Below are 26,919 nucleotides of genomic sequence, written 5' to 3'. Positions count from 1 at the left end.
ACACTTTCCCACGGGGCGGGGCGGGGCTTAGGGAGGCAGGAGGCGGGGTCTGTGGCGGCGCAGCCCCGCCTTCCCGAGCGGGACAGCCGCGGTGACGCCATGGAGCGGGCGCTGACGGGCCGGTCGAGCTCGCGCAGGCGCCGGGCGAAGGAGCGCGGCTCGGCAGCGGTGACAGAGGAGCGCAGCTCCCCGAGGGAGGCGACAGGCGGCATGGGCGCGGGCCCGGCGCTGGTCGCGCTGCTGCTGGCCGGCTCGGTGCTCAGCGCCACGCTGCTCGCCCCCGGCCGCCGGGCGGAGCCAGGTGAGCGGCCGTGCGGGCTGGGGGGGGACCGTGCGTGGGCCTGCCCGGGACGACCCCGGGGCACAGGACCTGAGCAAGGCGCCGGGTCCACTCTGGGGTGGGCTGCAGCGGGAGCTTCAACCCGGGAGCCCGGGCCGGCCTGGTTTCCCAGGTTCAGTTCGCGGGCGCCCGGGTTGGGTGTTCAGTCCGGCTTCCGAGTTCACCAGGGGAAGGGGTGGGGGGAAAAAAGGAATTCTGGGAGTTCCCTCGACCCCAAGGTTCCAGGGTCCTGCAACACCGTTCCACAAACTCCTGTCGAAGCTAGTTTGGCTCAGGGACTGAGGCAGGTGTACAAACCCCCTTTGCGCATTGTATAAGGTAGGGCCTATCATCCTGCGCGGTGTGTCGCCTGCCTCTTTCCCACCGTCCACCCCCTTTTCCGGCTCAGAACTTGGATGTGGCTTCTGTGAGAAACACACTCCTCCTCCTTCCAAACTTTAAAAACACATTGAAGTAATGCAAAGAAGTACAAAGAAAGGTGTAAGAATTCAGGGTTTTAGGCTTGTCGTTGGGAGGAGCGATTTTTAAAAAATCATGCTGAGTTTGGAGTCTGGTCAGGGTGTTTGAACTTGTTGTTGCTGTTCTTTTTGAAGCTTCCCAGGCAGTTCTGATGTTCAGCTAGGCCTGAGGGATTCTGTATAGTCCTGACTACCATAGTATCAATGGCAAGAACTTTGCAAGTCTAGAATCCACAAGGGAAATCGAAGCACCACTCAGGACGAAGAAAAAGAAGTATAGTCGTTCCAACCATCAAGGGATGCTGAAATGATAGAGAAAAGATGAACAGGTGCACAGGGGATTACACTAAACTCGAAAAGGAAGATCGTCAAATATGGTGTGTAGAGATGTCTCCAGGTGAACTAACTGGCAGTTCTTCCACGACCCAGGTTCGATTCCCAGCATCCATATGACAGCTCACAGCCATATATGACTCAAGTTTTCAGGATTCTGATGCTGTTTTCTGGCTTTTTTGGGGCACCAGGTACTCGTGTGGTATATATACATGCATGCATGCAAGGCATCCAAACGCACTTCAAGAAGTTATCAGGAAAAAATGAAAAAAAAAAAAAAAAATGACAAAGATAAAACAAGCAAGCAAACCCAAGGCTACCTGTGTTTAGGAGAGGGATTAAATAAGTATTCCAGCCAATCATAGGCTAGGAAAACAGTCATGCAGCCAATCACAGGATAGGAACACAGTCATGCAGCCAATCAAAGGATAGGAACACAGTCATGCAGCCAATCACAGGTTCAAAGCTCTGTTTTCTATTTATCAGCTGGAAAGTGAGGGAGAAATCCAAAGGCCGATTGAGAACAGAGATGGCCGAGCAGATACACTTCCTCCCCGGAAGTGTGGTAACCTAGGCCTTAGCTGACTGACCTCCACTTAGACCTGCCAGCTAGCAAGCAGCTCGTGACCTTCAGCCAGTTGGTTGATTTACCTAGGTCTCACAGTGGTGCCTCCCTGGAGCCCCAGCTCTTTGGGAGACTGAAGCAGAAGGATCCCTGAAGCCGACAGTTCAAGGCCAACCACGGCAATGCAGAGAAACCCCACCTGGGGGTATAGGGGAGGAGGACACTAATATCTAAGACTTTTGGGATGTGGCACAAGTGAGAGAGTCACTGCCGGCCCCACTTAAATAGGACTGGAATTGCACAGTCTGCAAAAGACTATTTTGGAGGGGAAACCTCACTCATGAAAGTTCATTCTCTGGGTACTTTGTTTAAAGAATAACACACAAGGCTCAGAATGTCCCAGCACTGAAGTGTGTTGTCAAACCTGACTGCTCGAGTGGGGTCCCTGCCCTGAAGCCTACATGGTGAGGGGAGGAGCCACCCCAGTCCCTAAATGATTACCATCTTTGTGCCCACCTAGCACGCCGTGACCTGGACCCCTTGTCGAATGTGAAAGCAGAGAGTTTCCGCCCTTCAGATCTGGAGATTCAGAGTCCCCCACCAGAATGAGGAGGTAGAAGAGGTCTAGAATATTAGGAGTCAGAACCTCCCAGGAGCCTTGCCCACCTGCTTATGTGAGCTGGGAGGGAGGGCTGCGCCTGCATTTACCTGCATTTACCTGTTTCTTTTACTGCTCCTGTCAGTGTAAGTGGGACTTCGTTACATTATTGGGGTCCCAAGAATGGAGGCCTGGCAGCTGCCCTTGGCTTTGCTTGGCCTTGGGTTGGAGGCTGAAGGAGAGGCAACAGCACACAGCTGTTGCAGGTAGGAGTAGCACTTGGGGCCGGTCTTCTCATCAGTTTTGCTTCTGGGAGAGCCGGCTGATGCCTCCATGGAAGTGCAGCAGTCGGTGCAGGCTGGACTGTTTCTAGACTGCGTGGGCCAAGAGTGTGAGGTCACGCTCCGGCTGCCGTTGCTGCGTATCGAGACCCGGTGGTCAGGTTGGGCGCCATGACTGGATCTTGGCCGTGATAGTCTCAGTGAGGTCACTGGGCTGGACATGGAGGGTGATGGTCTTGCCTGCCATTGTTTTCATACACATCTGTATCTTGGTGTCTCCTCATGTAATGTTTATATGTATGGGTGTCTTGTCTGTGTATATGTCTCTGCACCATGTGCATGCCTGGTACTTGCAGAGGCCAGAAGAGGGTGTCGGATATCCTGAAACTGCAGTTACGGATGGTTGTGTATTGCCATATGGGTGTTGGGAGTCCAACTTGTGTCCTCTGGAAGAGCAGCTAGTGCTCTTAATGGCTGAGCCACCTCTCCAGCCTTTGATGTCCCTTGTTGCCTCCTCGGAGAGGTAGAGCTGCAGTCTGCATTTGTAACAATTTGCGGAGGCTGAGCTCATAACTAATGTGGTAAAGTCTAGACGTGGGAATAATAGACTCTTGGTTCAGATTAGTGATTTCATTGGAGAGCTGTGGCCCTGGGCAGGGGCAAAAGCTGTGAGCTTTGTTCTTCTGCAAAACAGAAAAGAGCCTAGCTCATGACCTCCGTATTATTCAGTGAGTGTTACCTCCTCAGACAGTCCTCACACCCTGGATGGGAATGGTGCTGACGGGACCTCAGTTGTAGCTGAACCATCTGTGCAAAGGGCCTCTGCGTGTGGCATTGCACACAGGTCACGGGGCACTGGGCTGAAGACCGCACATGCTCCAGCCTGTAGGTATTTGTGAAGCACGGATGCTGTGCTCTTTTGTGTCTCCCTCTGGTGCTCTGGGTTTTTGGTTCTTTTGTTTTGTAACTTTTCTTTCCGATCCTTGTCAGATGTAGATGAGAAGAGGCCTGTGGAGCTGAAGATGGATCAGGCTCTACTTCTCATCCACAATGAACTGTCGGGAACAAGCCTAACGGTCTACTGGAAATCTGAGTCCTGTTACCAAGTGCGTATTGTCTGCATCCTCTCCATTCGCTTCAGGCCTTGTGTGGTACACCCTTCCAGCGTTCTGATGTCTAAGCCCTTTTCTTGTTCCCTTCAGATTTACAGGCAAGGAAACAAAAATAGTTTATAGTAAAGAACTAGATGGAATATGATCAAGGGAGAATGTTTGGCAGTGATTCATGTGCCCTGCTGCCAACACCACCACTGGCTAAGACGATTCTTATCCAGTAATTTCGCTTTTGGAAATTTACATTAAGGAAAGAATTTAAAGGAGTAAGAACCTCATGGGTAGATTTTTTTTTTTTTTTGGTTTTTCGAGACAGGGTTTTTCTGGTTTTGGAGCCTGTCCTGGAACTAGCTCTTGTAGATCAGGCTGGTCTTGAACTCACAGAGATCTGCCTGCCTCTGCCTCCCAAGTGCTGGGATTAAAGGCTTGCGCCACCACCGCCCGGCATGGGTAGATATTTTAAAACAATAAATTTATATGACAAAAATGTAAAGCTACAGTAGAAAATCCTGGAAGACATAAATATCCATGGTTCTTATAGTTGGTGACATATGTGCAGTAAATAGAAATATGTAAAATAGGATCCTGTAAATTGGTTAAATAATATTGAAACAATAGAATGCAAGATTTAAAGTAGGCCGTATTTATTAACTTTTGAAAAGATTACCTATACATAAAGATTGTTCAATTCCATCATGGCAGTCATTATTTTAATATAAAATGGGCAAATTTTATCTGCATTACTGCAGTTTAAGTTTTTAAAGTACAAGGAAGAGCTAGGATTTTTTTCTCTTGGATATCGTGTCCCCCAACCACTGAGAGACTTTGAAGACCCTGAACAGGACGAGAGGTACAGTTTATGGGAAGGCTCCTGCCTAACGGCTCAGGGCCCTGCCAAATGACAGCAGCTCCTAGTCTGAGAATGAGAACACCCTGACACTGTGCCTGCTGGCTTTGTCTCCACAGTGCACCTTCCAGCCTCTGGCAAACGTCTCTCACAGTGGCAAACCTGCGAAGCCAAGCGTTGCGGCCGTCTCCGTGAGCACCCAGCACGGGTCCATCCTACAAGTCAATTACACCCAGGGAGAGACTGCAGCTTGCAGGTCCGTGCCTGCTCGTTGTGGTCTAACTTGAGTCTGCTTTTCCTTTTTTTTTTTTTTTTTCCTGCATGGTTTTGCTTTTCTTCTCTTTAAAATATTTTTTTAATCTTCCTGAATTTATATCGTTCCTTGTTGATGGTGTTAACAGAGTCTAGCTCAAGTGGTTCTCAACCTTCTTAACACAGTTCCTCATGTTGTGGTGACCCCCAACCATAAAACTATTTTGTTCCTACTTTATAACTGTAATTTTGCTGCTGTTAAGAGTTGTTTATCAATGTCTGATATGCTGGATAACTGATATTCAACCCCCTAGGGTCTTGACCCATAGGTTGAGAACCACTAGCCTAGTTATTTATTTCCACTTATTTCCACGTGTAACCATTGGCCTTCATTTTGCCTGCTCTTTTTAGGCTGGAATACAAATTTGGAGAATTTGGGAACTATTCCCTTTTGGTCCAGCATGCTTCCCCTGGTGCCAGTGAAGTCGCCTGTGACCTAGTTGTCAATGAGAATCCAGTCGACAGTAACCTTCGTACGTATATGCTTCTTCGTTGTTTTCTTAAGTTCGTATTTTCAAAGTTTTCGGTCTCCTTGCATCTGACACTTCATGACGTGGTCATTCATTTAAAACATGGATTATGTATTACCACTACCATTCATTTGTGGCACAGTTGGAGTTGATTTTTGGTGCTGGGGATTAAAATCAGGACCTCACCCATGCTAAAGCATGTATTCTATACCTCCAATCCCATTTGGTGGCTTTGCTATGTCATAGATACATACGAAGAAAATTACGTGATATAGCTCTGTATTTTGATATCGCTAGGTTTAAGCACACGTGGAAAGAAGCTAGAAATAGGGCAGTTAACTTTCTGTTTGGGGGGTTAGGGCATGCATAGTGTTTCCTGGGAGCCTTGACACTGACGGCTCCTGAGGTCCCCTCAGAGTAAGGGACATCCTTCATTGTCTCACAGCTCCATGGTAGAGCATCTGTCACCCCGAGCCCTCTCTATATATTACTGTGTGTGATACTCTTTAAAGAACAACCGGGGACCTTCGTGTCATTAGTAAGTTCTTTTCACAGAGAGCTAAGAGTGACGTTATCTCAAAAGAATGTAGAGCCCTTACCAAGGGAGCATTGTGGGCAGCCCACAGAGTTAAAAGAGTAATGAGGCCCAGCAAGATGGCTCAGCAGTTAAAGCCCTTGCCACCAAGCCTGAGGGTCCAAGTTCAGTCCCCTGGAGCTCACATGGTAGGAGAGACCAGACTCCTGCAAGCTGGCCTCCGACCTCCGCACACGCACAGTGCAGCACACGTATGTATACACCAAAATTAAATGTAAACACAGTTAAAACTTAATAAGTGTTACTGATGAAAAACTAATGTGTAAAAAGTATAAAAACTGCAGGGTTATTATGAAACAAAGAAGAGGAAAATAAGCATAATGCTTAAGTTGGCTTTGCAGTAACAGAAGCCCTTAATATGGATGGTAACTTAAAGTTGTCTGTTGAGGGCCATTGAGATGGCTCAGCAGGCAACGGTGCTTGTGGCTGAGCCTGGACCTGGAAGCCACTGTGTGCTGTGACACCAGATAGACAGGCTCTTGCAAGCTTAGCGTGTCTCTGTCACACGGTCAGCTGCAGGTGCCTCCTCAGTGTGTGTGTATGTCACGTGGTCAGTTATAGGCGGTGCCTCCTCAGTATGAAAGAGTTGTAGCTTTGCATGAGACTGTTTGTGAAGAAGTTTTAGGTTTACAGAAATGTTACAGAAAGTTTCTGAACACCCTTTATCTAGCTGTGTGTATGTCCTTAAACTGTATAATCATACTATAATTACCCTGTGTATAATCATTGGGGCCAGGGGCTTAACATTTACACAGCCCTGATCTATACACGTTTAAACGTCTCAAGTTGTCTTTTTTAACATACATTTGTTTATTTATTCTGTGGTTGGTTCCACCGTCCACATGTTGTGGAGTCAAAGACAATTTGGGGCTTTTGTTCTCTTCTTGTTGTTCCTGGGGTTGGAACTCGGGTTGCAGGCTTGGTGGCAAGGGCATTTATTGCTGAGCCATTTCCCCTGGTGTCGCTGCTCTCACTCAGGAGCTGGTCTAGGATCCCACGTTGCATTCAGTTGACAAAACTGCCTTGTCAGTGTCCTCTTGGCCTTGCTTTGTCGTTCATGACCTTGATGGTTTTGAGAACTGGTTGTTTAGTGGACTGACCCTGTTGTGTGATACGACAGGGGACACACGGGGTCACCAGACCGTCTGCAGGATGCATGTCTTATGAACACAGTGAAGTACATAGGGATGAAATAAACAAGAAGGAACTCAATAGATGAAACCTTGCAATTCCGTTTTTGTTTTGCTGAAGATAGAACCCAAGTGCTTGAAAATGCAAGGTCAGTGCTCCACCACTGAGCTGCGTTCCCAGCTCCGAGGGAGATGGTCTTTTGATGATAGTAATCAATCATCCAGGAACTGAGTGATGGATGCGTTGTGAGCGTGTCATGCAATGCTCCTGCATGCTTCGTTCTTAATTGTTTATACAGCGTTTAGCATAGGAGTGTGAGCTTTGCTCATTTTGCTTCCAGCTGTCACTGACAGGGCAATGTGACGCCCCAGCAGCTTTGATACTTATGATGACATTTTGAAGATAATGTTTTCTTATTTTATAGCTGTGAGCATTGCATTCCTTGTTGGTCTAGCCCTCATCATCGCGATATCTTTCCTGAGGTTCTTACTGAGGTAAGTTGTTGAGGAGAACATGACCGGGAAACAAAGCCCAGAAATAGTATACCCAGAAAGGGTAATTTGGCCCTCCGTTGGCTGCTCTTCCACCTCAGGACAGTCACCAAAAGCAGGCACACAGATGACTGTTAGTATTTGTTCAGCAGGCGTTTGTGCATCTGCCATGTCTGTTCCAGTCCTGGCATCCGAGCAGACTGTAATGTCTCTGACTGTAGGGCATGCTCACAAGTGTGCAAACGGGTCTTTGCCTTTATTCTCCCAACATGGCTGAAGATGGAGATATTTGAGAAATGTTTAGTTCCTAAAGAATCTCTTGGATTGAGTTTTAGAAGGTTGCCACACTGGTTTCTTCTCCACCCCTCCACTACATCTTCCTCTGCTTCCCATTAGCTCAGGAGTCTGGGGGCCAAAGTCCACACAAGGGCACCATGTCACTTAGGACCTCAGTGTGGATTCCTTTTCCTATGGGCAGAAGCATCTGATTGGAGGAGAGGGCATTTGGCCTTCTCTGCCTGGTTAACAGTGATCCTGGCAAGTGAACCAGTAGACCAGACAAAAAAAATAGAACAAACTCAATAAACCAAACAGGCTGGTTAAATCAAGTTGAAGATTTAATTTACTTTTAAAAAGTAATCTGTATGTGTTTGTATGTGTCTGTCTCTCTGTGTGTCTGTCTATTTTTGTCTCTTTCTCTGTGTCCGTGTGTGTGTGTGAGAGAGAGAGAGACAGAGAAAAAGAGAGAGAGAGAGAGAGAGAGAGAGAGAGAGAGAGAGAGAGCACAGAGGCCAGAGGGGTGTGTGTGTGTGTGTCCGTCCATCCATCCGTCTGTCCGTGTCCACAGAGACCAGAGGCATTGGATCCCCTGGAGCTGGAGTCAAGGTAGTTGTGAGCCACCCTATGTAGGTGCTGGGACCCAAACCCAGGTCTTCTTTAAGAACAATATGCATTCTTTATTGCCAAGCCATCTCTCTGCCCTTTAATCAGCTGTAAAGGAAAGTTCATGTTTTAAAGGGAAGAAGAAGAATGATGGTCGTCCCAGCAGTCGGATGGTAGAGGGAAGGGGATTTGGAGTTTGGGTTCTGAGCCAGCCTTGACTCCATAGTGGAACTGGTCTAGGAAGGAAGGACAGACAGCAGGAAGAGAGAGACTGTATTCTCAGATGTTCATCCCTTAGGGTCTTGGGTCTCCTGAAGGACCACAGACTTCATTAGGAAGCTGTGTTCTGTAACGAGTCTCTCTCTGTCCTGTTAGCCAGCTCCCAAATAATGACACCGAGACTTCTTACTAATTATGAAAGCTTGGCCTGTAGCATGGGCTTGTTCCTAACTAGCTCTTATAACTTAAATTAGGCCATTTGTATTCATCTACGTTCTATCTCCTGGTATTGTCTCTTTTTCATCTTGTACCTCCTGTTTCTTCTCTGTGTCTCCTGGTGTCTCGTGCCCCTGAATTCTTCCTCCTCTTCCTTTCTCTCCCTGAAACTCCCACCTATATCTCCTGCCTAGCTATTGGCTGAATGCAGCTCAATTGGAAGTATGAAAATATAACCTTAGTTTGGCTGCCTGGAGGGAGCTTATATATTCTGACCTAACTTTGTGAGCTTTTGAAATCGTTTCATCCCATGTCTCGGAAACCTGACCTTATATTGGTAAGAGTCACTTGCTGCTTGGGCATGACGATTTGATGCAGCAGCTTCCGGGAAGAAAACAGAAGCCTTGCGGTTTCATTTCTTTGGAGCCAGGTGTTGGCTTGTCAGTCTCTGCTGAGATGGACATGCTGTTCAACTGTTGCAGTGTGCTCTCTCTTGGTGCTCTGCGTGTGCCTGGCTCTGTCCCTTTGCTCCATAGTAACAGCTGGAATGAGGTTTTTGCAGGAAGGAGCCGTTCATCTTGCCATCTTGGCCCTGTGTAATTGGACTAATCTTTACCTCTCCTGCAGAGGGGTGAGCTCAGTGCTCTGGCGGAGGGGAGCTAAAGGCCACCCCTTGCTCTGTGGTTTCCCAGCATACCTGTGTAACTTAAGGACGTTTTACAGGCCAAGAATGATGTCCCCCTTCTCTTGGAGAAGAAACAAAGACAAGTGTCTATTTACTTTTAAGTGTTTCAGCCTCTCTGCTTTGGCACTTCCTCGAATGTGTCTGTGTTAATGTTTCACACAGCGGTGATGCGGGCAGGGCTTTGTGGACTGGAAATGGTCCTGGTTTGTAAGAGGTGTTACAAGTGGAAGCATGGGCTATGTGGATTTTGTGTGGACCTGGTTTGAACATTTGAAGTGTAAAGAACATCTACCAGCCCGCAGACTGAGCTGGCTGTGTGAAGATAGCAAGGAACATTGCTGTCATTTGAATTGCAGTGCTGGGAAAGGCCTGCACGAGGGCACTTGTCACTGCCTGACGACCTGACCCAACCCGGTTCCACATGAAAGGAGAGAACCAACTCCGGCAAGCTGACCTCTGACTTCCACACATGGTACATGCCCATCCACATCATAAATAAACTTAAGAAAGCAGATTAGACTATGATAATATTGTGGTTGTGTTTAGAGACAGAACAGTGTTTATGGATCAGGTGGTTTCGTGCCCGGGCTTTCTTTACAGTACGGAAAGGCAATGAGTCAGGGGGGAAGTTAGGGGAAGTGAGATTGCCCACGTGTGGATATTTGAAGCTCAGTGACTCATTGTGTTTATCAAAGCATATGGGTGGCTTTGTTTGAAAGCAAGCTGAGATATAACTTTTAGGTTCTTTTGGGGTTTTTTTGTTTTTCAAGACAGAGTTTCTCAGTGTATCCCTGGCTGTCCAGGACCTCTCTGTGTAGTTTGCCCTGGCCTTGAACTCAGAGATCCATCCTCCTCTGCCTCCCAAGTGCTGGGATTAAAGGCATGCAACACCATGCCTGGCAAGATATTCTGTTTTTTTTTTTTTTTTTTAATGTGTGTTTATGTGTGTATGGCGGGGCATACACGTGTGGAGGTCAGAGGACGTCTCTTGGGAATCAGTTCTTTCCTACCTTATGGGTTCCTGAGATCAAACTCAGGTTGCCAGCCTTGGTGGCAAACATCTTTACTTAGTGAGCTGTCTTGTGAGCTGGAGATCTTTGCAAAGATTTATACCCAAGTAGAGACCTCATCTTAAAGAACATCAATGAATGTACTTACTCTTTTGTCAACCATGTAGATGAATTTAATTTTTAAATTAGGTCAACCATACAAATAAAAGACTTGCCAATGGATGCTGTCTCCAGCATGCTCAGTGTGTGTGTGTGTGTGTGTGTGTGTGTGTGGTTACAATCACACAAAGGGTGCTTTTTGCTTTTTATATGTGCTCGCTATTTCTTATGTGTTCTTTTGAGTCATTCCTAATTGAATGGTCATGGTTGTTGCCATGTGCTCTTCTGATTTTCATGGCAGTAAGAAGCCTGGTTTCATGAGATTTTCACAGCTCTTTGAGTTGTCACCATTGTTCTTACTGACGAGGCGACCACAGACTCTACTCTGTGTTTTGCCATTTCTAAAAGAACTTTGATGATGCTTATGAAACTTAAATTTTATTCCAGTAGCTAGTCATTTTGAAAATATTACCATTCAAGAAAAAAAAAACTAATGGGAGCTTTTTTTAATACAGTTTGGAAGACTTCAATAATTGCATTTCTAAGGCAATAACTTCTCGAGAAACTGACCGCCTCATCAATTCTGTGAGTTATTCGAGTTTGCATGTGTTGTCTGGGAGGTATTCTGGATTTGAATTTATAATTTCCCTTTCAGTGAGCATCATTGTCCCGCTTCATGCATTTCAATTATATTGTGGAAAGTCAGGCTGTATGTTCTGAATGATTTCTCTGTGTGTATGCTACACTGACTACATGCTGCAACATTCCTGGCCAGGACCTGAATTCCTCCTGTCTGCTGGGATTATCAGTGCAGGCCGCATTCCCTGCATGCTTGCTTGCTTACATGCTTCCTTCCTTTCTCTCTCTCTCTCTCCTTCCTCCCTCTCTCTTTCTTGGAGACAGGCTCACATATAGCTAAAGCTGACCTCTAACTTACTGTGTAGGATATAGCTAAGGATAGCCTTGAACTCCTGATCCTCCTCTTGTCCACCTCCTGAGGGCTGAGATTGCAGGCAGACCTCATCCTGTTGGTGATGGGGCAGGGAACCAGATATGCTAGACAAGCGTCTTTCCGGATGGGACAGTCCTCTCACATCTATTTTTGTATTTTTATTTTATTGCTTATTTGTTAACATATGTGTATGAGAGAGACACACGGGTGTGTGCATGCATTGCTGTGGCCTGCGTGTAGAGCTCAGGAGACAACCTGTGGGAGTAAATTGTCTCCTTCTGCTGTGGGCTCTATTATGAGGCCTGTGCAGCAGGCACTTCAGGCACGGTCTTCTTGCTAGCCCCCAACTTGTCCTTAATAAAGAGCAGCCTTGTCCTCGTCTTCTGTGGAGGGCCCGTACCCTCTCCCCTCTCTTTCTCAGTAAGGGTAGAAATCTGGGCTGCCTTAAGATGTACAGTTTTTCACTCAGCAGCCAGACCTATTTGAAAATAAATGAGCCGAAACATCAGAATTAAATGTGTAAATGTTGATGGCCATTGTAATGACCAGATATGCTGTTATATTTGGACTAATGAATTCTCAGGAGCGTGTTTATTTTCATATCGGTTCTGGACTAACTAAGAACCAGTTCACACCTGACTTTTTGGTGCAGGGGCCTGAACACATGGCTCTCAAATGGTAGGTGAGCACTCAGACACTGAGTTACACCCTCAGCCCCAGACCCATTTTTTTGTGTCACTGTCAACACGACTACCAGCAAACTCCACAAAGGGCAGAGAATAAAATCTCAATGGGAACTTTACAAAACCAAATTATTGTCCCAAAGTTATCCTTACATTTCCTCTCTGATTTCTGTGCTGGAATACCAAATAATTCCTGTTCCTGAGCCTTGTTAAGTACCATGTCTTTCTCTGTTTGTTTGGAAGGAGCTAGGATCCCCAAGCAGAGCAGACCCCCTCAGTGATGACTGTCAACCAGAAACACGACGCATGCCTGCCTCGCCTTACCGTCTCCGATGCGTGGACACATTCAGGGGGTAAGTAGGGCTCATCATGTGGTGGGTGCGGACGGGTCTATGTCAGATTTTGTAGTTATACACAAGCCCATTTTTAGTTTAAGGTATTTTACGTGTTTACTGGTGTGGTGTTGCATTCGGCACCCAGGAGGCTGAGGCAAAAGGACTGCTGAGAATTCAAAGCCAGCCTGGGAAAGCTAATAAGACCTTTTATCAAAAAGACAAAAAAATAATATACTGTCTGCATCCTCTCTGTCATGTCAAGGGCCGGAGTATGGGCAAACCACTGGCTTAGCTTGTGCTTGGCTCAGAGGTCATTCCCCAGTACCACAGAAAGCAAACAAGAAAAGTAAAACAAAAGTCAGGGTCACCGTGAGGTGGAGAGAGAAGAGAGGAGGAACACAGCCAGAACCAGTTTCCGCCAGTTTCTGCTAGTATGTTCAGTGGTCTGGGCAGGGTGCTCTGTTTAGGCCACACTGCCAGCTCGGAAGGCACGCCAGCCCATGGCTGCGTCTAGCCCTTCGCGACTACTCTGCCAGCAGACAGAGTGAGAGGCCATTTACAGGAGTTAATCCTCCCCTTCTACCATGGGGGCTGTGGTCTTTAGGCCTGTAGTGTCTTTACCAGCTGAGCCATATGGTCAGCCCAAGTGTAAATTTCTCTTGAGATACTGTGTTAGAAATGTTGGTGGCCGAGCATTCTCGTGTGGCCTCTCATAGTGAGCACCAGATAATTGTATCTTAACTTGTCTACTTGTGCCGACAGCTGCTCTGTAGAGTCACATTATCATGTGACACCCTTTGTGTGAAAGCGTCTGTCCTTCAGGGGTTGTGTCAACACCGCCCCCCTTTGTTTACCTTATAGGCTAGCCCTCATCCTCATGGTCTTCGTCAACTATGGCGGAGGAAAGTATTGGTACTTCAAGCATTCCAGCTGGAATGGTAAGTTACTGGTGCCCCAGCCTGACCCCCAGAGAGACCGGAGGATGACACAGCATTTCCTGTGGGCTGTCCACCAGGGCCCTCCCACCCTAGCTTACTCAGGGGCCCTCGAGTTTTGTTCTCCCGTGGAGCTAGAGAGATTCTCTGTAAGGAAGCAGAGACTGGATTTTTCTGCTATGAGACGACAGGTCTCCACAGGAAGTGAAAAAGACTTGGTTTTACACGATCATTGTAGGGCTACTGTGTTCTTGGGGACTCTGCCTTCTAAGACTTATATCTTTCTTGGGGTGCAACTTATGAAGACAAGTCTGAGTGGCCATTGATAATAGCTATAAACCTGGGTGTGTAGTTGCTGGAACCAGGAGAATCACAGACTACCTGATCGTTACAGACATGGACTCTTGAGAACTTTCAGTTGCCTTTATTTTGGCCAGACAGAATATTTTTATTTTTGTAAAAATAAATATTTTTTTTACAATATAATTCTAAAATATAATTGCAGAATTTTTTTTATTCTGTAAAAGTCTGGGGAAGCCTCTAGAAGAGAGTTCATTGTGTTTGACCACTGGCACCCAGGTTCCATGTATGGATGGTAGAGTCTGCAGCTGAGGCAGCTCGGTACTCAGACCTGCAGTGGCTGTGGTCTGGTCTGTGGTCAAGTGTAAGACAAGATTCATGTGTTTGCAAAGCAGCTCGGCAGGTAAAGGTGCTGGCTGCCAACCTGCGCTCAATCCACAGTGTGGAAAGAGACTCCTGTACGTTGTCTCTGACCTCTACACTTGCCTCCCCATACATACATAATAAAGTTAACAGAACAATGTAGAACAAGAGCCCCTTCTCCTGTTCATACCTAAGACCAGCTTCTCTCTTGTGTGACTGAATGGTTTCTCTATGTTCCCTGTTGGACATTCTGCTGGGAGACAGGGAGTGGACACTGTCTCCCAGTGGAAGCAGAGAATAGGTTTTGACTAGTACTACTGTACAGACTCGTCCACAGACTCCTAGTGTGAGTGGTTTACAGGGAACCCTCCCAGCCTCGGGTCCAGTGCCTTATGTGGCTCCTGGCTGTCTGTTGTACTTTCTGTGTAAAAATGCAGTGTATACAAGTTTTGGAACTGGGAGGTGTTTTATTCTAGCGTCCTCCTTCTTACGTTTGTTCTCACGTCATTTTGCAGGACTGACTGTGGCCGACCTCGTCTTCCCCTGGTGAGCTGACAGTCTATCGTGAGGGTTATGTACATTAGTGATTGACGCCAGTCACCCATGACACCTTACTGATAATGACAGAGAGAACAGCACTTCCCCCTTGGAGTCATGAACCACAACCTCTACCTCCCGTTCCATCGTCTCCCAGCTCCTTGTCTGTCTGTTGCTAGGCTGTGTGTGTCCCTGTGCCTGTCTGTGGGTGCTGTGTGTCTCCCTAACAAAGGTCTCCACTCTGCATTTGTCCAACAGCACAGAGAGCACCAATGGGGAGGGGAGGGGACACTTTACAGAACTCTTTAGTAGAGTTCTACAAGGGATGACGTCACTGGCTCCAGCTGACCCAGACAGTAAGCACCATTGTTTGTCAACCACTGTCCATAACTGGTTGCTTTCAACCTTTATGGCAGATTGTAGGAAGTTGCTCTCAACCTCTGTATTCGCTGCTTTTGGCTATGATACACATACTTTCTCTGGGCCAGAGGTGTGGAAGAGTTGACCAGTTAAGATTACAGCTATGCATTGCCTTGGCTGTAAGGTTGATACCATGGGAAATCCAGAGCAAGTAAGGTTGGCTGTCAACTGTTCTCCTAAAGGGAGAGTAAGTGGACAGGCTGAGCACACAGTAGGACAGCAGTCATAAGTGATAATATTGCATCTCCACTGCCTGTCACGAGCTCTTCCACAGATGGTCTCCTGCCCTTTGTCTTTGAAAGTTCTGGGTCATGAGCCTGCGCTTGTTGTGAAGCCCTAGCATAAGTTATGTTACCATACAGTTCTCATACCTGACATCATGTTTCTCCATGTGTACGTGAAAGGTGTTGACATTGTGTGTTCGCATGGGGCTGGAGATTTAAACTGAGACCTTGTGCGAGCTAAGGGTGCGCTCTATCATCGCGCCGTAGTCTCAGCCCCAGAGATTAATGCTTTCATACGAAACACCTTGTTAGAACAGACATTTTCTACTTGATGGACTCCTACCGTAAGTTCTGAATTTATAGGCAGGTTCTATATGTGTAAATCATATTTCTTAAAAATAGGTGCTGTAAACCGGTGTCTGTGAATATGGATGAATAGATGGCAGGAAATGATAATTGTGACTTAAAACCTAATTTGATAGTAGAGTAGAAACGTTTGCCCCAGTGGATTCTGGTCTTGTCAAGGCGTATTTCCTGTATGATGTGTTTACCCCAGTGCTCTGAGGAACTCTAGTGCTCCGTCACTGGAGACAGTTCCGGGAGTACGGTTCACATGTTGGGACTCTGGCATTTTATGACTATCATAGACTCAAGGTTTGGGGAGAAATGTTCAGTGTTTTGAGAGGATTTGGATAGATCGAGTGTTGTTTGACCGAGATGTGGTGATGACCTCAGCATACTGTCTGCGCTGCTCCATTACTGCTCTGTGAGACAGCTACATCCTGGAAGGAAAGTCAGGGGCTCTGGGAGGCAGCCAGAGCAAGCCGCCTTTCCCTAGCCCTGAGCCAATAACTAGGAAGAGTATCCCGTTGTTTTGTATTGGCTGCTTTTCTCCTCGATGGGACAGAATACCTCTCGGGAGCAGCTTAGAGGAAGAAGTTACCTTATCTCACGGCTGTGTGGCAATGGGAGCAGGAGGCAGCTTGCTCACACTTGGCAGCAAAACAGGAAGCAGAGTCTGGTGACAGAAACAGGGGCTGCTCTAGTCCTCCAGCTCCACCCTACAGCCCTGTGCTCGCCAAGTAGGCCTGGTGTCCAGAGGTCCCGTGATCTCTAAAACACCACCAGATGGCGACCAGCTGAACACGTGAGCCTGTGGACATCTCAAATTCAATGTTTTTGTTTTTTTTTTTTTTAAAGGAGACTTTACGTGTTTAAAGAAAGGAACGGGAAATCTGTGTGACTCCTACCAAATGGATACAGAGAGAGGGAGGGAAGGAGAGAGAGAGAATTCTTTCAGGAGAAGGAATGAGTCTCTAAAAGACTCGAATGTTTTGTTTCTGAAGGACTTGGACCGTGTGTTAACACAAGCCCCTTGGGTCAGTGTTTGATAAGCTCTCCTCTCTAATAAATGCTTGCAGGGTTGTCCATGGAAATCCCACTTACTATTAGCCATCTTTCCCCATGCAGCAGGACTGGAGATGTTCTGTCAAAAGTCCCTCCAGCAGGGCTGTGCTCGCCCCTACCGTATGCTGAGGCTGTTTCAGTCCCTGGCTGCTGCAGACGGTAGCATGTCACCTCTCCTATAAGAAATGAAGGATGCATGTATAAAAATTGGAAATGACCACCTACCAACAGCCTTTTTTTCTTTGTAGGTTTGTATTTATTATGGGATCTTCAATTTTCTTGTCAATGACTTCTGTCCTACAACGAGGATGTTCCAAATTCAGACTGCTGGGGAAAATCGCATGGAGAAGCTTCCTGCTAATCTGTATAGGAATTATCGTTGTCAACCCCAACTATTGCCTTGGTCCATGTACGTATCTCTGCCCCTTTGTTTATATAGACTCAAGTTGCACTACTGAAAAGATTTTCTCTCTCTCTCTCTCTCTCTCTCTCTCTCTCTCTCCAGCATTTGGGATCAAACCCAGGCCCTTTGCACATGCTAGGCAAGCTTTTTGCCTCTGAGTCCCACGTGTTGTAATCTAACGCAATCCTTCCACCCGGATCCCTCCCAAAGGACTAATTTTTAGAAGAGTGTGTACCACTTGTATATGGCTGAGCACTGTTCCACTTAGCTTGGAAATTTAGTCATGGGCAGCAGCTCTGTGACTCTCCGGTTCCTGTGATATAAAGGAAAAGTCGGGCTGAGTGGGGCCGAAGTGTTGTTCTGGGTCAGGTATTCAGGGACAGAGGAACAAACGGCCAGTCATTTTGTTCCATGGACAGGGAGAATCTGTTCTTCCCTGTGTGCCAGCTGTGCTACCGGGAAAGGGAGTCTTGTCATTGCTTCTGTGACACCAGATGGTGAAGACAGGATGTCAGCCCCTTGCTTTGTACCAGATGCACACGGGGAAGGCAGCAGTTACTGTCCCAGGGGTTCGCCTTGCCTCTGGCAAAGGGGAACAGATACTCACACATCAGTCAAATCCAGCCCCCAGGCAGTAAGGGCCTTTACTGGAAGCCTGGGAACTTAGAGCAGTGGTTCTCAATCTTCCCAATGCTGCGACCCCTTAATACAGTTCCTCAGGTTGTGGGGACCTCCAGCCATAGAATTATCTCATTTTAGTGGATTCCATGTGAGGTCCCCCAACCTCAGGGGACCCTGTAGGGTTTGGTCTCGGTTCTTTCCCCAGAATGTAGCCCATAACCTATAGGTTGAACCGGGGGAACAGTGGTCTGGGTTTGGTCTGTGTGTTTTTAGTGACATGAGGGTTATATCCATATTCCTGATAGGTAAAGGCAGGGAGCTGGATTCAGTGCCACAGGGAGTCCCTGCTTTATCCCCCTACTGAGTGAAGATGGCCGGCTGTTTGTTTACAGAGGGCACCGTGTCCTCAGTCCATGTGTATTTCCGAGCTATGATACTTCACTTACAAGTAATAGAGATATGTCTTCCCTGCTATCTTGGGGCAAGACGTGTTGTGCTAGCTTAGCCTTCAGTGGCTTGTGTTTTTGGCAGTGTCTTGGGATACGGTGCGGATCCCCGGTGTCCTGCAGCGGTTGGGAGTGACGTACTTTGTGGTCGCTGTGTTGGAGCTCATCTTCTCGAAGCCTATCCCTGACAGTTGTACCTTGGTGAGAACCTTGTGTGTGTGTGTGTGTGTGTGTGTGTGTGTCGGGGGGAGCCTCGGGGGTCATTTATCAGGTGCTGTTCACCTTTTTTGAGTCAGGGTCTCTTATTGGCCTAGAATAAGAGTAGGCTTGGCTTCTTGGCCAGTGAGCCCTAGGCATCCCTCCTTTAAGTGGGTTCCTGGTGTGGAACCACGGTCCCCTACTGACCTACCCGCCTCCTCTCCCCCCCCCCCAAATCATATTCTTTACACAAAGGGGAAATTCATGGAATGACTTCCTGGATTTTCTTTTTTTCTTTTCTGTATCTTTTTAAAATTGATTCTTTGGAAATTACATATCATGCACTCCAATCCTGCTCATTTGTTTTTTCTGGATTTTTATAGTACATAGTGTACCATTGTACTTTTGCTAATGAAATGCTTTTTTTCTGTTTCCATTAATTGTTTCCTTTTGTGTTTGTTTGTTTGTTTGTTTGTTTGTTTGTTTTGAGGCAATGAGACAGGATCTCACTACTATGTAGACCAGGTTGGTTTAGAACTCACAGACATCCACTTGCCTCTGCCTCTTGAGTGCTGGGATTGAAGGTGTGTGCCACTGCACCGTACACTCTGTTATTTTCTTATTCTCCTGCTGTAGTGCTAGGGATTAAACCCGGGGTCTCACGTGTGCTGGACAAGTGTTCCACCTGAGCTAAACCTCCAGCCCACAGATGTCTAATGTCTTACTGCGATGCTTCAGAGTGCTAGAGCATCCGACATCATCAAACATAGTAGATGATTTTGGGTTTGGTTTGGTTTTAGATAGGACCTCATGTAGCCTAGACTGGCTTCAAACTCGCTGTGCTACTGAAGATCGACCTTCATCTCCATATCTGTCTGCCTCCGCCTCTCGGGAGCCACTGTACCTCACGTTGTTAGATCAGTTTGTGTGTGCACACATTCATACGTGTGCTTGCGTGTGCAGACCAGGGAACAACCCTGGGTGCCCGCATGTTCTCTTTTTGACATTGGGTCTCTCGCTGGCCTGGGCCTAACCCAGTAGGCTAGGCTTGCTGGACCAGTGAGCTCAGGGCTCTGCGTTAGGATTACAGGGCCATGCCACACACCTTCCCTTTTGCATTTGTTCTGGGCTTGGATTGAGGTCCTCACACTCCAGCTCAGCCATCTCCTTAGTCAGATCAGTTTTTAAATCCCACTATAAAGGTCAAAACCCAGTCACTAGCATTTCCCAGGTTCACTGTGGCCTCACTGGGCTGTTCTTGCCTCACTCAGGAGAGAAGCTGCCTTTCTCTTCAGGACATCACTTCCAGCTGGCCCCAGTGGCTCGTCATTCTGATACTTGAAAGCATTTGGCTGGCTTTGACGTTCTTTTTACCTGTCCCTGGGTGCCCTACGTAAGTGACCCCTTGCCAGGTAATCCCTTTGTGTCTGTGTTCTTGTTTGCGTGTGTACGTGTGTGTGCATGCACATCTGAAGGCTGGAGAACGTGCGTTTATTCCGCAGTCATCGATCCCCCCCCTTTCTTTTTGAGACATAAAGTTTGCCAAGTAGACTGACCGATGAGCCCCAAGGATCCACCTGTTCCGCCTCTCCCCGGCTGGTATTACAAGTGTGTGCCATCATGCATGGCTTTCTTTTTTAATAAATTATTTTATGTGTATGAGTGTGTTGCCTGCATGTGTCTCTGCATGTCATGTGTGCAGTGCCTGAGGAGGCCAGAAGGAGGCATTAGATCCCTTGAATTAGAACCTCCATGTGGGTTCTGGGCATCGAACCTGTGTCCTCTGGAAGAGCAACTTGTGCTCTTAACCACTGAGCCATCTCTCCAGCCCCAATGCATGGCTTGGCTAGCTGGCAGGCTTATGTTCTCTCTTCTTTTCTTTTCTTTTTCTTTCCTCTCCCCTCCACTTCCTTTCCCTCCCCTCCCCATTTGCTTTTTACTTTTTTTTTCTTTCCATGGGTTCTGGGAATCAAACTCAGGCCCTCATGCTTGCAAGGCAAGCACTTTACTGACTGAGCCATGGTAGTTCCTTTCTGTTGAATCAGAGGTAAGGTTCTATAGCACTTTCTCCTCTTTCTTTCTATGGAGAGGAGGGCTGAGTTGTCCCTACATCGCCCTGAGTAGAAAGTGCCTTCCAATGATAGGAACCCCTGCTGTCCGCTCACAGGGGTTTAGGGGTCAGGGCTCTTGTGGGCCTGTTTGCGCATGAGGCTCTTCATGAGGCTCTTTGAGCCTGTCCTGCATGGCTAGCCACTGCTCAGTACTATCCCTTCTGTGTTCCTGTCAACTAAGTGTGCTTTTCACTTCCTTAGTGGCTACCTTGGCCCTGGCGGTATTGGGGACTTGGGGAAGTACCCTCGCTGTACTGGAGGAGCCGCTGGCTACATTGACCGCCTACTTCTGGGAGACAATCATCTGTACCAGCACCCCTCCTCCACTGTGCGTGAGCCTTTCCTTTCCTTGGAACCAGAAATTAGGGAAGTAGGAAGAGCGAGCCAGTTCGACACAGATCATCTAAGGACAATGTTGTTATTGTTATTTGGAAAACTGGCTGGCTTCCTGTGGCAGATGTTCTCCGTTTGTTGGTAGGGAAAGGCACTTTGATTGTGGAGAGAGAAGGGGCCACATGAAACAATTGGCATTTTATTCAGCTCTCTAGGTTTCCAGCCCCGGACTCCCGAAGGCAGGGACTAGAATACAGGATGTGCACATACAGGATATGCCTGGGGCGTCCCCACTGGTTAGTCCCTGTGAGGGATGCGCCTGAGGGAGCTGCGCTGTGCTGGGTCTCCTCAGGGCTGTGGTTAATCTTCGTGAGTGCAGTGAAGTGACAATTGAGAGCTCTTCTGCGCGGATGAGGGGGGGGGGGCATGTTCCTGTTCGGATGTGGACTGTCCCCAGCACAGGAGTGGTTTGGAAAGGCAGACAAGTTCCCACGCTTTCTCTTTTCTTGTTTAACGTTGCTGGAATCAAGCTCAGGACCCAGTGAGCTGTACCTTCACCTTGAGGCTCTGATTAGACAAGGACGAGGTTCTTTACTGAGACCTTTTGGCAATTACTATTTCTAATATCTGGGAATGAATCTTCCAGGTCTTGCGGTGGTTGAGGATACAGCGTACATTTCCAAGTTCTAGAGTCTCATTTTATATTAAAAATACTAATGTTTTGTTTTAATGGACTTTAATTTTTTTGGAGTGCTAGACATTAAAACATGGGCCTTCTAAATGGTTTTTTTTTTGTTTTTTGTTTTTTGTTTGTTTTTTTGGTTTTTCGAGACAGGGTTACTCAGTGGTTTTGGAGCCTGTCCTGGAACTAGCTCTTGTAGACCAGGCTGGTCTCGAACTCACAGAGATCCGCCTGCCTCTGCCTCCCGAGTGCTGGGATTAAAGGCGTGCGCCACCACTGCCCGGCTGGGCCCTCTAAATGTTAAGAATACACTCACCCCGGTCCACTCCCCCTTTCCAAATGTGTTATTAAATGTTATTTACCTGCAGAGAAGGTTGGGAGCTGTTGAAGCGACAGTGGGGTTGGCTGAGACAGAATGAACATGTGATTCCTGTCCTGTTAGGCATTTGCATTTCGTTAAACGTGGTCCAGCATTCAGCCAGGCTTGCTAATGTGGCCGAGCAGGATCATGGCTTACTTTGCCTATGATACCTATAAACTGCCCATGAATTTCTGCTGTTAAAGCAAAAAGCAGAGCAACAAGAAAGGAAGGACTGGAGGGAGGGAGGGAGGGAGGGAGGGAGGGAGGGAGGGAGGGAGGGAGGGAACTCAAAAAGTTGTATTCAGGTTTGTGTTCTGTCTGAGAGTTGTGTTCATTTTTGTGTTCAGAGAGTGACTGCCACCCTCTTGATCTGTTTTGTTAAGGTCCTTTATCACACTGAGGTGGCCTACGACCCGGAAGGAATCTTAGGGACTATCAACTCCATCGTGATGGCATTTTTAGGAGTTCAGGTATTGTTTCTCTCATCGGGCTTCCCTTTGCTGACTGTGAGGACTGCGGGCAGCGTGACCAGAACCACCTCACTCTAGTGAGGCAGTTGAAGGAGGTCCCCTGCTGCCCTGGTAAATTCTGTTTAGGATCAAGATTGTGTACACTAGGGTGGGGTAACAGCAATTCAGACAGCTGGCTGAATCCTTACGTTCTGGGAGCTAAATTCTTACTGGTTGTGGCTTTATTTTAGCCCAGGAGTTTGTGGATAATGAGTTCCATTGGCGGCCACACTCATTCATTCATTCAGTCATTCGTTCGTTCGTTTGTTTGGTTTGGTTTCTCTGTGTAGCCCCAGCTGCCCTGGCAAGCCTCTAACCTCAGGGATTAGTCTCCCAAGTGCTGAGATTAAAGTTGTGTGCCACCAATGCCCAGCAATGGCCACATTTCTAATCCCTGCCCTTGGAAGGCTGAGGCAGGAGGACTCAAGTTTGAGAAGACCCTGTCACAGATGAAAGCAGACACGTGAATGATTTCCTCCTGGAGTTCTGAGTGTTTATGTATGGTCACGTGGGGAGGTCTCCGTGTCACTTGTCCCGTGTGTCCCACGTGTTTATATTGCTGTAGCAAAACGCCCGAGGCTGCTAACTCACAGACAGCAGACATTCGTTTCTCAGGCCCAGGTTCAAAGGGCTCACAGGTTTCCTCCTTTCCTAGCAATGGCCTGTCTCTCCCAGAGTGCATCCTCTGGAGGGGACGGGCACGGTGTCCACACATGGTACGCAGAAGGGTGCAGATGCTGGACTTGCTGTATCAAGCCTAACATACATTCCCAAGGGTAGAGATCCATAATACCCTTCACCTGGGGATGAGAAGCCCTGTATTCACGTTGGAAAGACACGGGCTTCCATCCACAGCCAGCTGTGTGAGAGGCTTCAGAGCATTCGTGTCTATGCCCAAGTCAAATCTAGTTCCTCTTGGCTTATCTCCTGTGCGCCTCTGTGATCATTCAGAGCGGTCTAGTGTCTCTACCCGAAGTTCTCTCTCCCAGCATTGGAGCCTTCTCTGAAGGGAGCAGCCTGGAGGGTGGAAAGGCGGGTGCGGCAGGCCCAGGAGAATGCTAAGTGACGGTAGCTCCAGGTGCCGCACAGCAGAGCTGATGGGTGAGAAAGAAACATGGCTGTACTGTTTTCTCCTCCAGGCAGGAAAAATACTCCTGTATTACAAGGACCAGACGAAAGCCATCCTGATGAGATTTGCTGCCTGGTGCTGCGTCCTTGTAAGTAACCAGCCCTCCTCACCCGGTTGTGTTCCTAAGACTGACATTTATGAAGAGGAAATAAAATGTCGGGCAGCTGCTGGCTCGGCGTGATGGAGAGCATTTCACTTGAAGGACAGGATTCACAGAATAACGTCTTTAAAAAAATCAATCTAATTTTCTCCCTGAGTGTGGAACTCAGGGCCTGGTACATGGTCTACCACTAAGGTAAATAAATAAATAAGAGCATTTGCTGTCACTCAAGTGAAGACTGCTGGAGGAAGCATGTAAGGGATGCTCTGCGTGTAGGGATGCTTTGCGTGTAGGGATGCTCTGCGTGTAGGGATGCTCTTTGTGTAGGGATGCTCTATGTGTAGGGGATGTCCTATGTGTAGGGATGCTCTACATGGGAAACCTTACCAGAAAGAAGACTAGGCACGGGGTGAGTTGTAGCTCAGTAGAAGGTAGCATGCATGATGCCCCGAGTCCCATCCCCTATACCCCCTTAGACTGGGTGTGGTGGCATGTGTCTATAATCCATCATGAGGAGGCAGAGGCACCAAGACCACCTTGGCTACATAGTGAGTTTGAGGCCAGTCTGGGATATGTGAGACCCTGTCTCAGAAACAAAAGAGAAAACTTAAAAGGGGACTGGAGAGATGTCTCAGTGGTAAAGAGTATTGGCTGCTCTCCCAGAGGATGTAGGTTCCATTCCTGGCACCCACATGGCAGCTCATTACTGTCTATAATTCCAGTTCCAGAGGGTCCAACCCGTTACACAGACATATATGCAGGCAAAACACCAATGCACATAAAATGAAAAAGAAAGAAATGGATATTTAGCTGAGTGGCAGTGGTACATACCTCTAATCCGAGCACTTGGAAAGCAGAGACAGGAGGATATCTTAAGTTCGAAGCCAGTCTGGTCTACAGAACAAGTTCCAGGACAACCAGGGCTGCACAGAGAAACCTTCTCTCAGAAAATTGAGAGAGAGAATCAAAGTGGAAACACCAGGCAAGCGATCGTTTTAAACACAGGAGCCTCCAGTTAAGACCGTGATAAGCACCCAGCTGGACATTCTCGCCTTGCTGCCTGTGGAGTCGCTGTGGTTCCTCACTTACCTTCTCAGACTCTGAGAACACTGGAAAGTGGGTTTTGGATAATGTGTCAGATGTTCCTTACACATCTCACAGTAGGTTTCCAATTCAAAGGGCAGAGTAAAAGCTGTGACACCTCGGTCCTCACTGTAGCTAGTGGCTGTCTCCAGTGCACTGTGACTTGAGACTGTAGTACAGATCTCTGACATCTTCTTCTCTTCACAGGGGCTTATTTCTATTGCTTTGACAAAATTGTCTGCAAACGAAGGCTTTATTCCAATAAACAAAAACCTCTGGTAAGCACGGTGGAGGGCGTCTCCTTACTGTAAGTCCTCATGCTGACACCGGTGTTCCGGGGTGCGGGCGGCAGCCTTCCTTCACTATCTCCCTGTAGGTCCATTTCGTACGTCACCACGCTGAGCTGCTTTGCCTTCTTCATCCTGCTCGTCCTGTACCCCGTCGTGGATGTGAAGAGGCTGTGGACAGGAGCCCCGTTCTTTTATCCAGGTGAGTCTCACAGGGGCCCTGGGCTTGCTCAGAGCTGAAGCCTTTGTCCTGGGGACACATTTCCAGGAAGGAGCTGTGCTGCCCCAGCTCACAGGAGGCCACTGGCCTGTTCAGAGCTCCCCGCCTCGTTTTTACATGCATTGGTTTCAAGAGTCAGTGCCTAAACTTTGGTTGTTTTCAGGCAGTATGAAATGGTGCAGCACTGGATATGACCCAAGACTGTTTTTAATAGGAAATAGGATTGTACTTCAAGCACGCGCGCAGCCGCACAGGTGCCAGGTACAACTTGCAGGAGTTAATCCTTCCCACCATGAGGTTCTTAGGATAGAACTGAGGTCATCAGGCTTGGTGGCAGATGCCACCTGCTGAGCCAGCTCGATGCTCCTAATTCCTAAGAGTTTAGAAATACCCTTATTCCACTTCAGTATCTAAGCCATGCATCGCTTATCCGGGCTAGGGTGATAATGCGAGTCTGTGCTTTATGTTTTCTATTGAATTCATTTCAAGAATTCTATGACTGATCTGGACATGTTCTGATCTCTCTAAGGGATGAATTCTATTCTGGTGTATGTTGGTCACAAGGTGTTTGAGAACTACTTTCCCTTCCGGTGGAAGCTGGAAGATGACCAGTCACACAAAGAGCATCTAATTCAGAACATGGCCGCCACTGCTGTCTGGGTGCTCATTGCCTACGTTCTCTATAAAAAGAAGATCTTCTGGAAAATCTGACAGCACTCCCTGATAGGCTTTGCTGGAGGAGCCCAGCGGCCCTGGGAGAAGGACGGAACTGTCTTTATTAAAAGACTCCTCCCCACAAAAGGGACGTACTTACAGAAGCTGTGTCTGAACTGACTTGCTTAGCCATCAGAAAGCTGCCTGTATATTTTTACTTATATATTTACATATTTGAAATGTTATGTTCGCCCTTTCCTTCATTTTCTATGAAATTGATATTTTTGGAATGTGTGTGGAGGGGTTTACAATGGACATTTTGCTTCTGTAATGTGCTGGGTTTGACTCAGAGGTAGAATGTTTTCCTAACTTGGACAATTTGATCTTTGTACCACAGACAAGCAAACCACAAAAAGAACACAAGAAAACCCAAAGGACCAGTTCTTATTTCCTGAAAATTGCCTTCCCCTGTGTATATGTATGCCAACAAAAATACCACGGTTTCTGTTGTGAGACTTATATAAAGCTTTTTGAATGGACTGTGTCATAATTTTGTCTGATTTTGTTTTATAGCATGCACTTCAATGTTTCTAGGAAGCCAAAGTAATTTTCAAGGCTTTGATGAGCCAACAGAATGCATTATCCAGAGCAACCGGCTTCTCCCCCCCCCCCCCCCCCCCCCCCCGAAAACACAGACGCCTAGGTAGGTTTATTATTGTTGGTTACTCTTGTTGCACTGTGCCCATCCGCCCAGCCTACTATTTACTGCTGTCTGTCTGTCTGCCTGTCTGCACTGGCATATCTCTGGATGGTACTAGGCGTCTCTAGGCACCCAAAGATGTATCCAAGGAAGGAAGCTCGCTGTGATCCTCTGAGCTGCCTCCTGTGTAAGGTGCAGGGCAGCCGTCTGGCCTGTCGGAGCTTTGGTTCCTCATTCATGGAAGGAAAGGGATGGGCATGCTCCATCAGGTCTCCCCAGTGT

At 47.5% G+C, this 26,919-nt stretch overlaps 1 protein-coding gene across 2 annotated transcripts; it reads left to right on the top strand.

Moving 5' to 3' along the window:
• The first annotated feature begins 83 nt into the window (after window positions 1-83).
• On the top strand, window positions 84-26,476 carry Hgsnat (heparan-alpha-glucosaminide N-acetyltransferase). 2 transcript variants are annotated; one of them, XM_050146768.1, is made up of 18 exons: window positions 84-301; window positions 3,566-3,681; window positions 4,654-4,790; window positions 5,198-5,319; window positions 7,467-7,536; window positions 11,160-11,229; window positions 12,523-12,632; window positions 13,476-13,552; window positions 14,728-14,758; window positions 17,049-17,209; window positions 18,356-18,471; window positions 19,740-19,861; window positions 20,781-20,907; window positions 22,339-22,425; window positions 23,604-23,681; window positions 24,984-25,054; window positions 25,153-25,265; window positions 25,447-25,693. In XM_050146768.1, the coding sequence occupies exons 1-18, from the start codon at window positions 100-102 to the stop codon at window positions 25,632-25,634; spliced, it is 1,998 nt and encodes a 665-aa protein (XP_050002725.1). In that variant the 5' UTR covers window positions 84-99; the 3' UTR covers window positions 25,635-25,693. The 2 variants fall into 2 exon arrangements, with proteins under 2 accessions (XP_050002725.1, XP_050002726.1); XM_050146769.1 differs by lacking the exon at window positions 25,447-25,693 and adding an exon at window positions 25,813-26,476 and having other exon boundaries at window positions 86-301.
• Window positions 26,477-26,919: the final 443 nt, after the last annotated feature.

The sequence above is a fragment of the Alexandromys fortis genome, unplaced genomic scaffold, assembly GCF_014885135.2.
Source record: "Alexandromys fortis isolate MF-2015 unplaced genomic scaffold, M_Fortis_MF-2015_v1.1 scaffold_55, whole genome shotgun sequence".
NCBI classification, from domain to species: Eukaryota; Metazoa; Chordata; class Mammalia; order Rodentia; family Cricetidae; genus Alexandromys; species Alexandromys fortis.
Note: the sequence above shows the minus strand (reverse complement) of the source record. Positions and strands in the feature narration are given on the sequence as shown.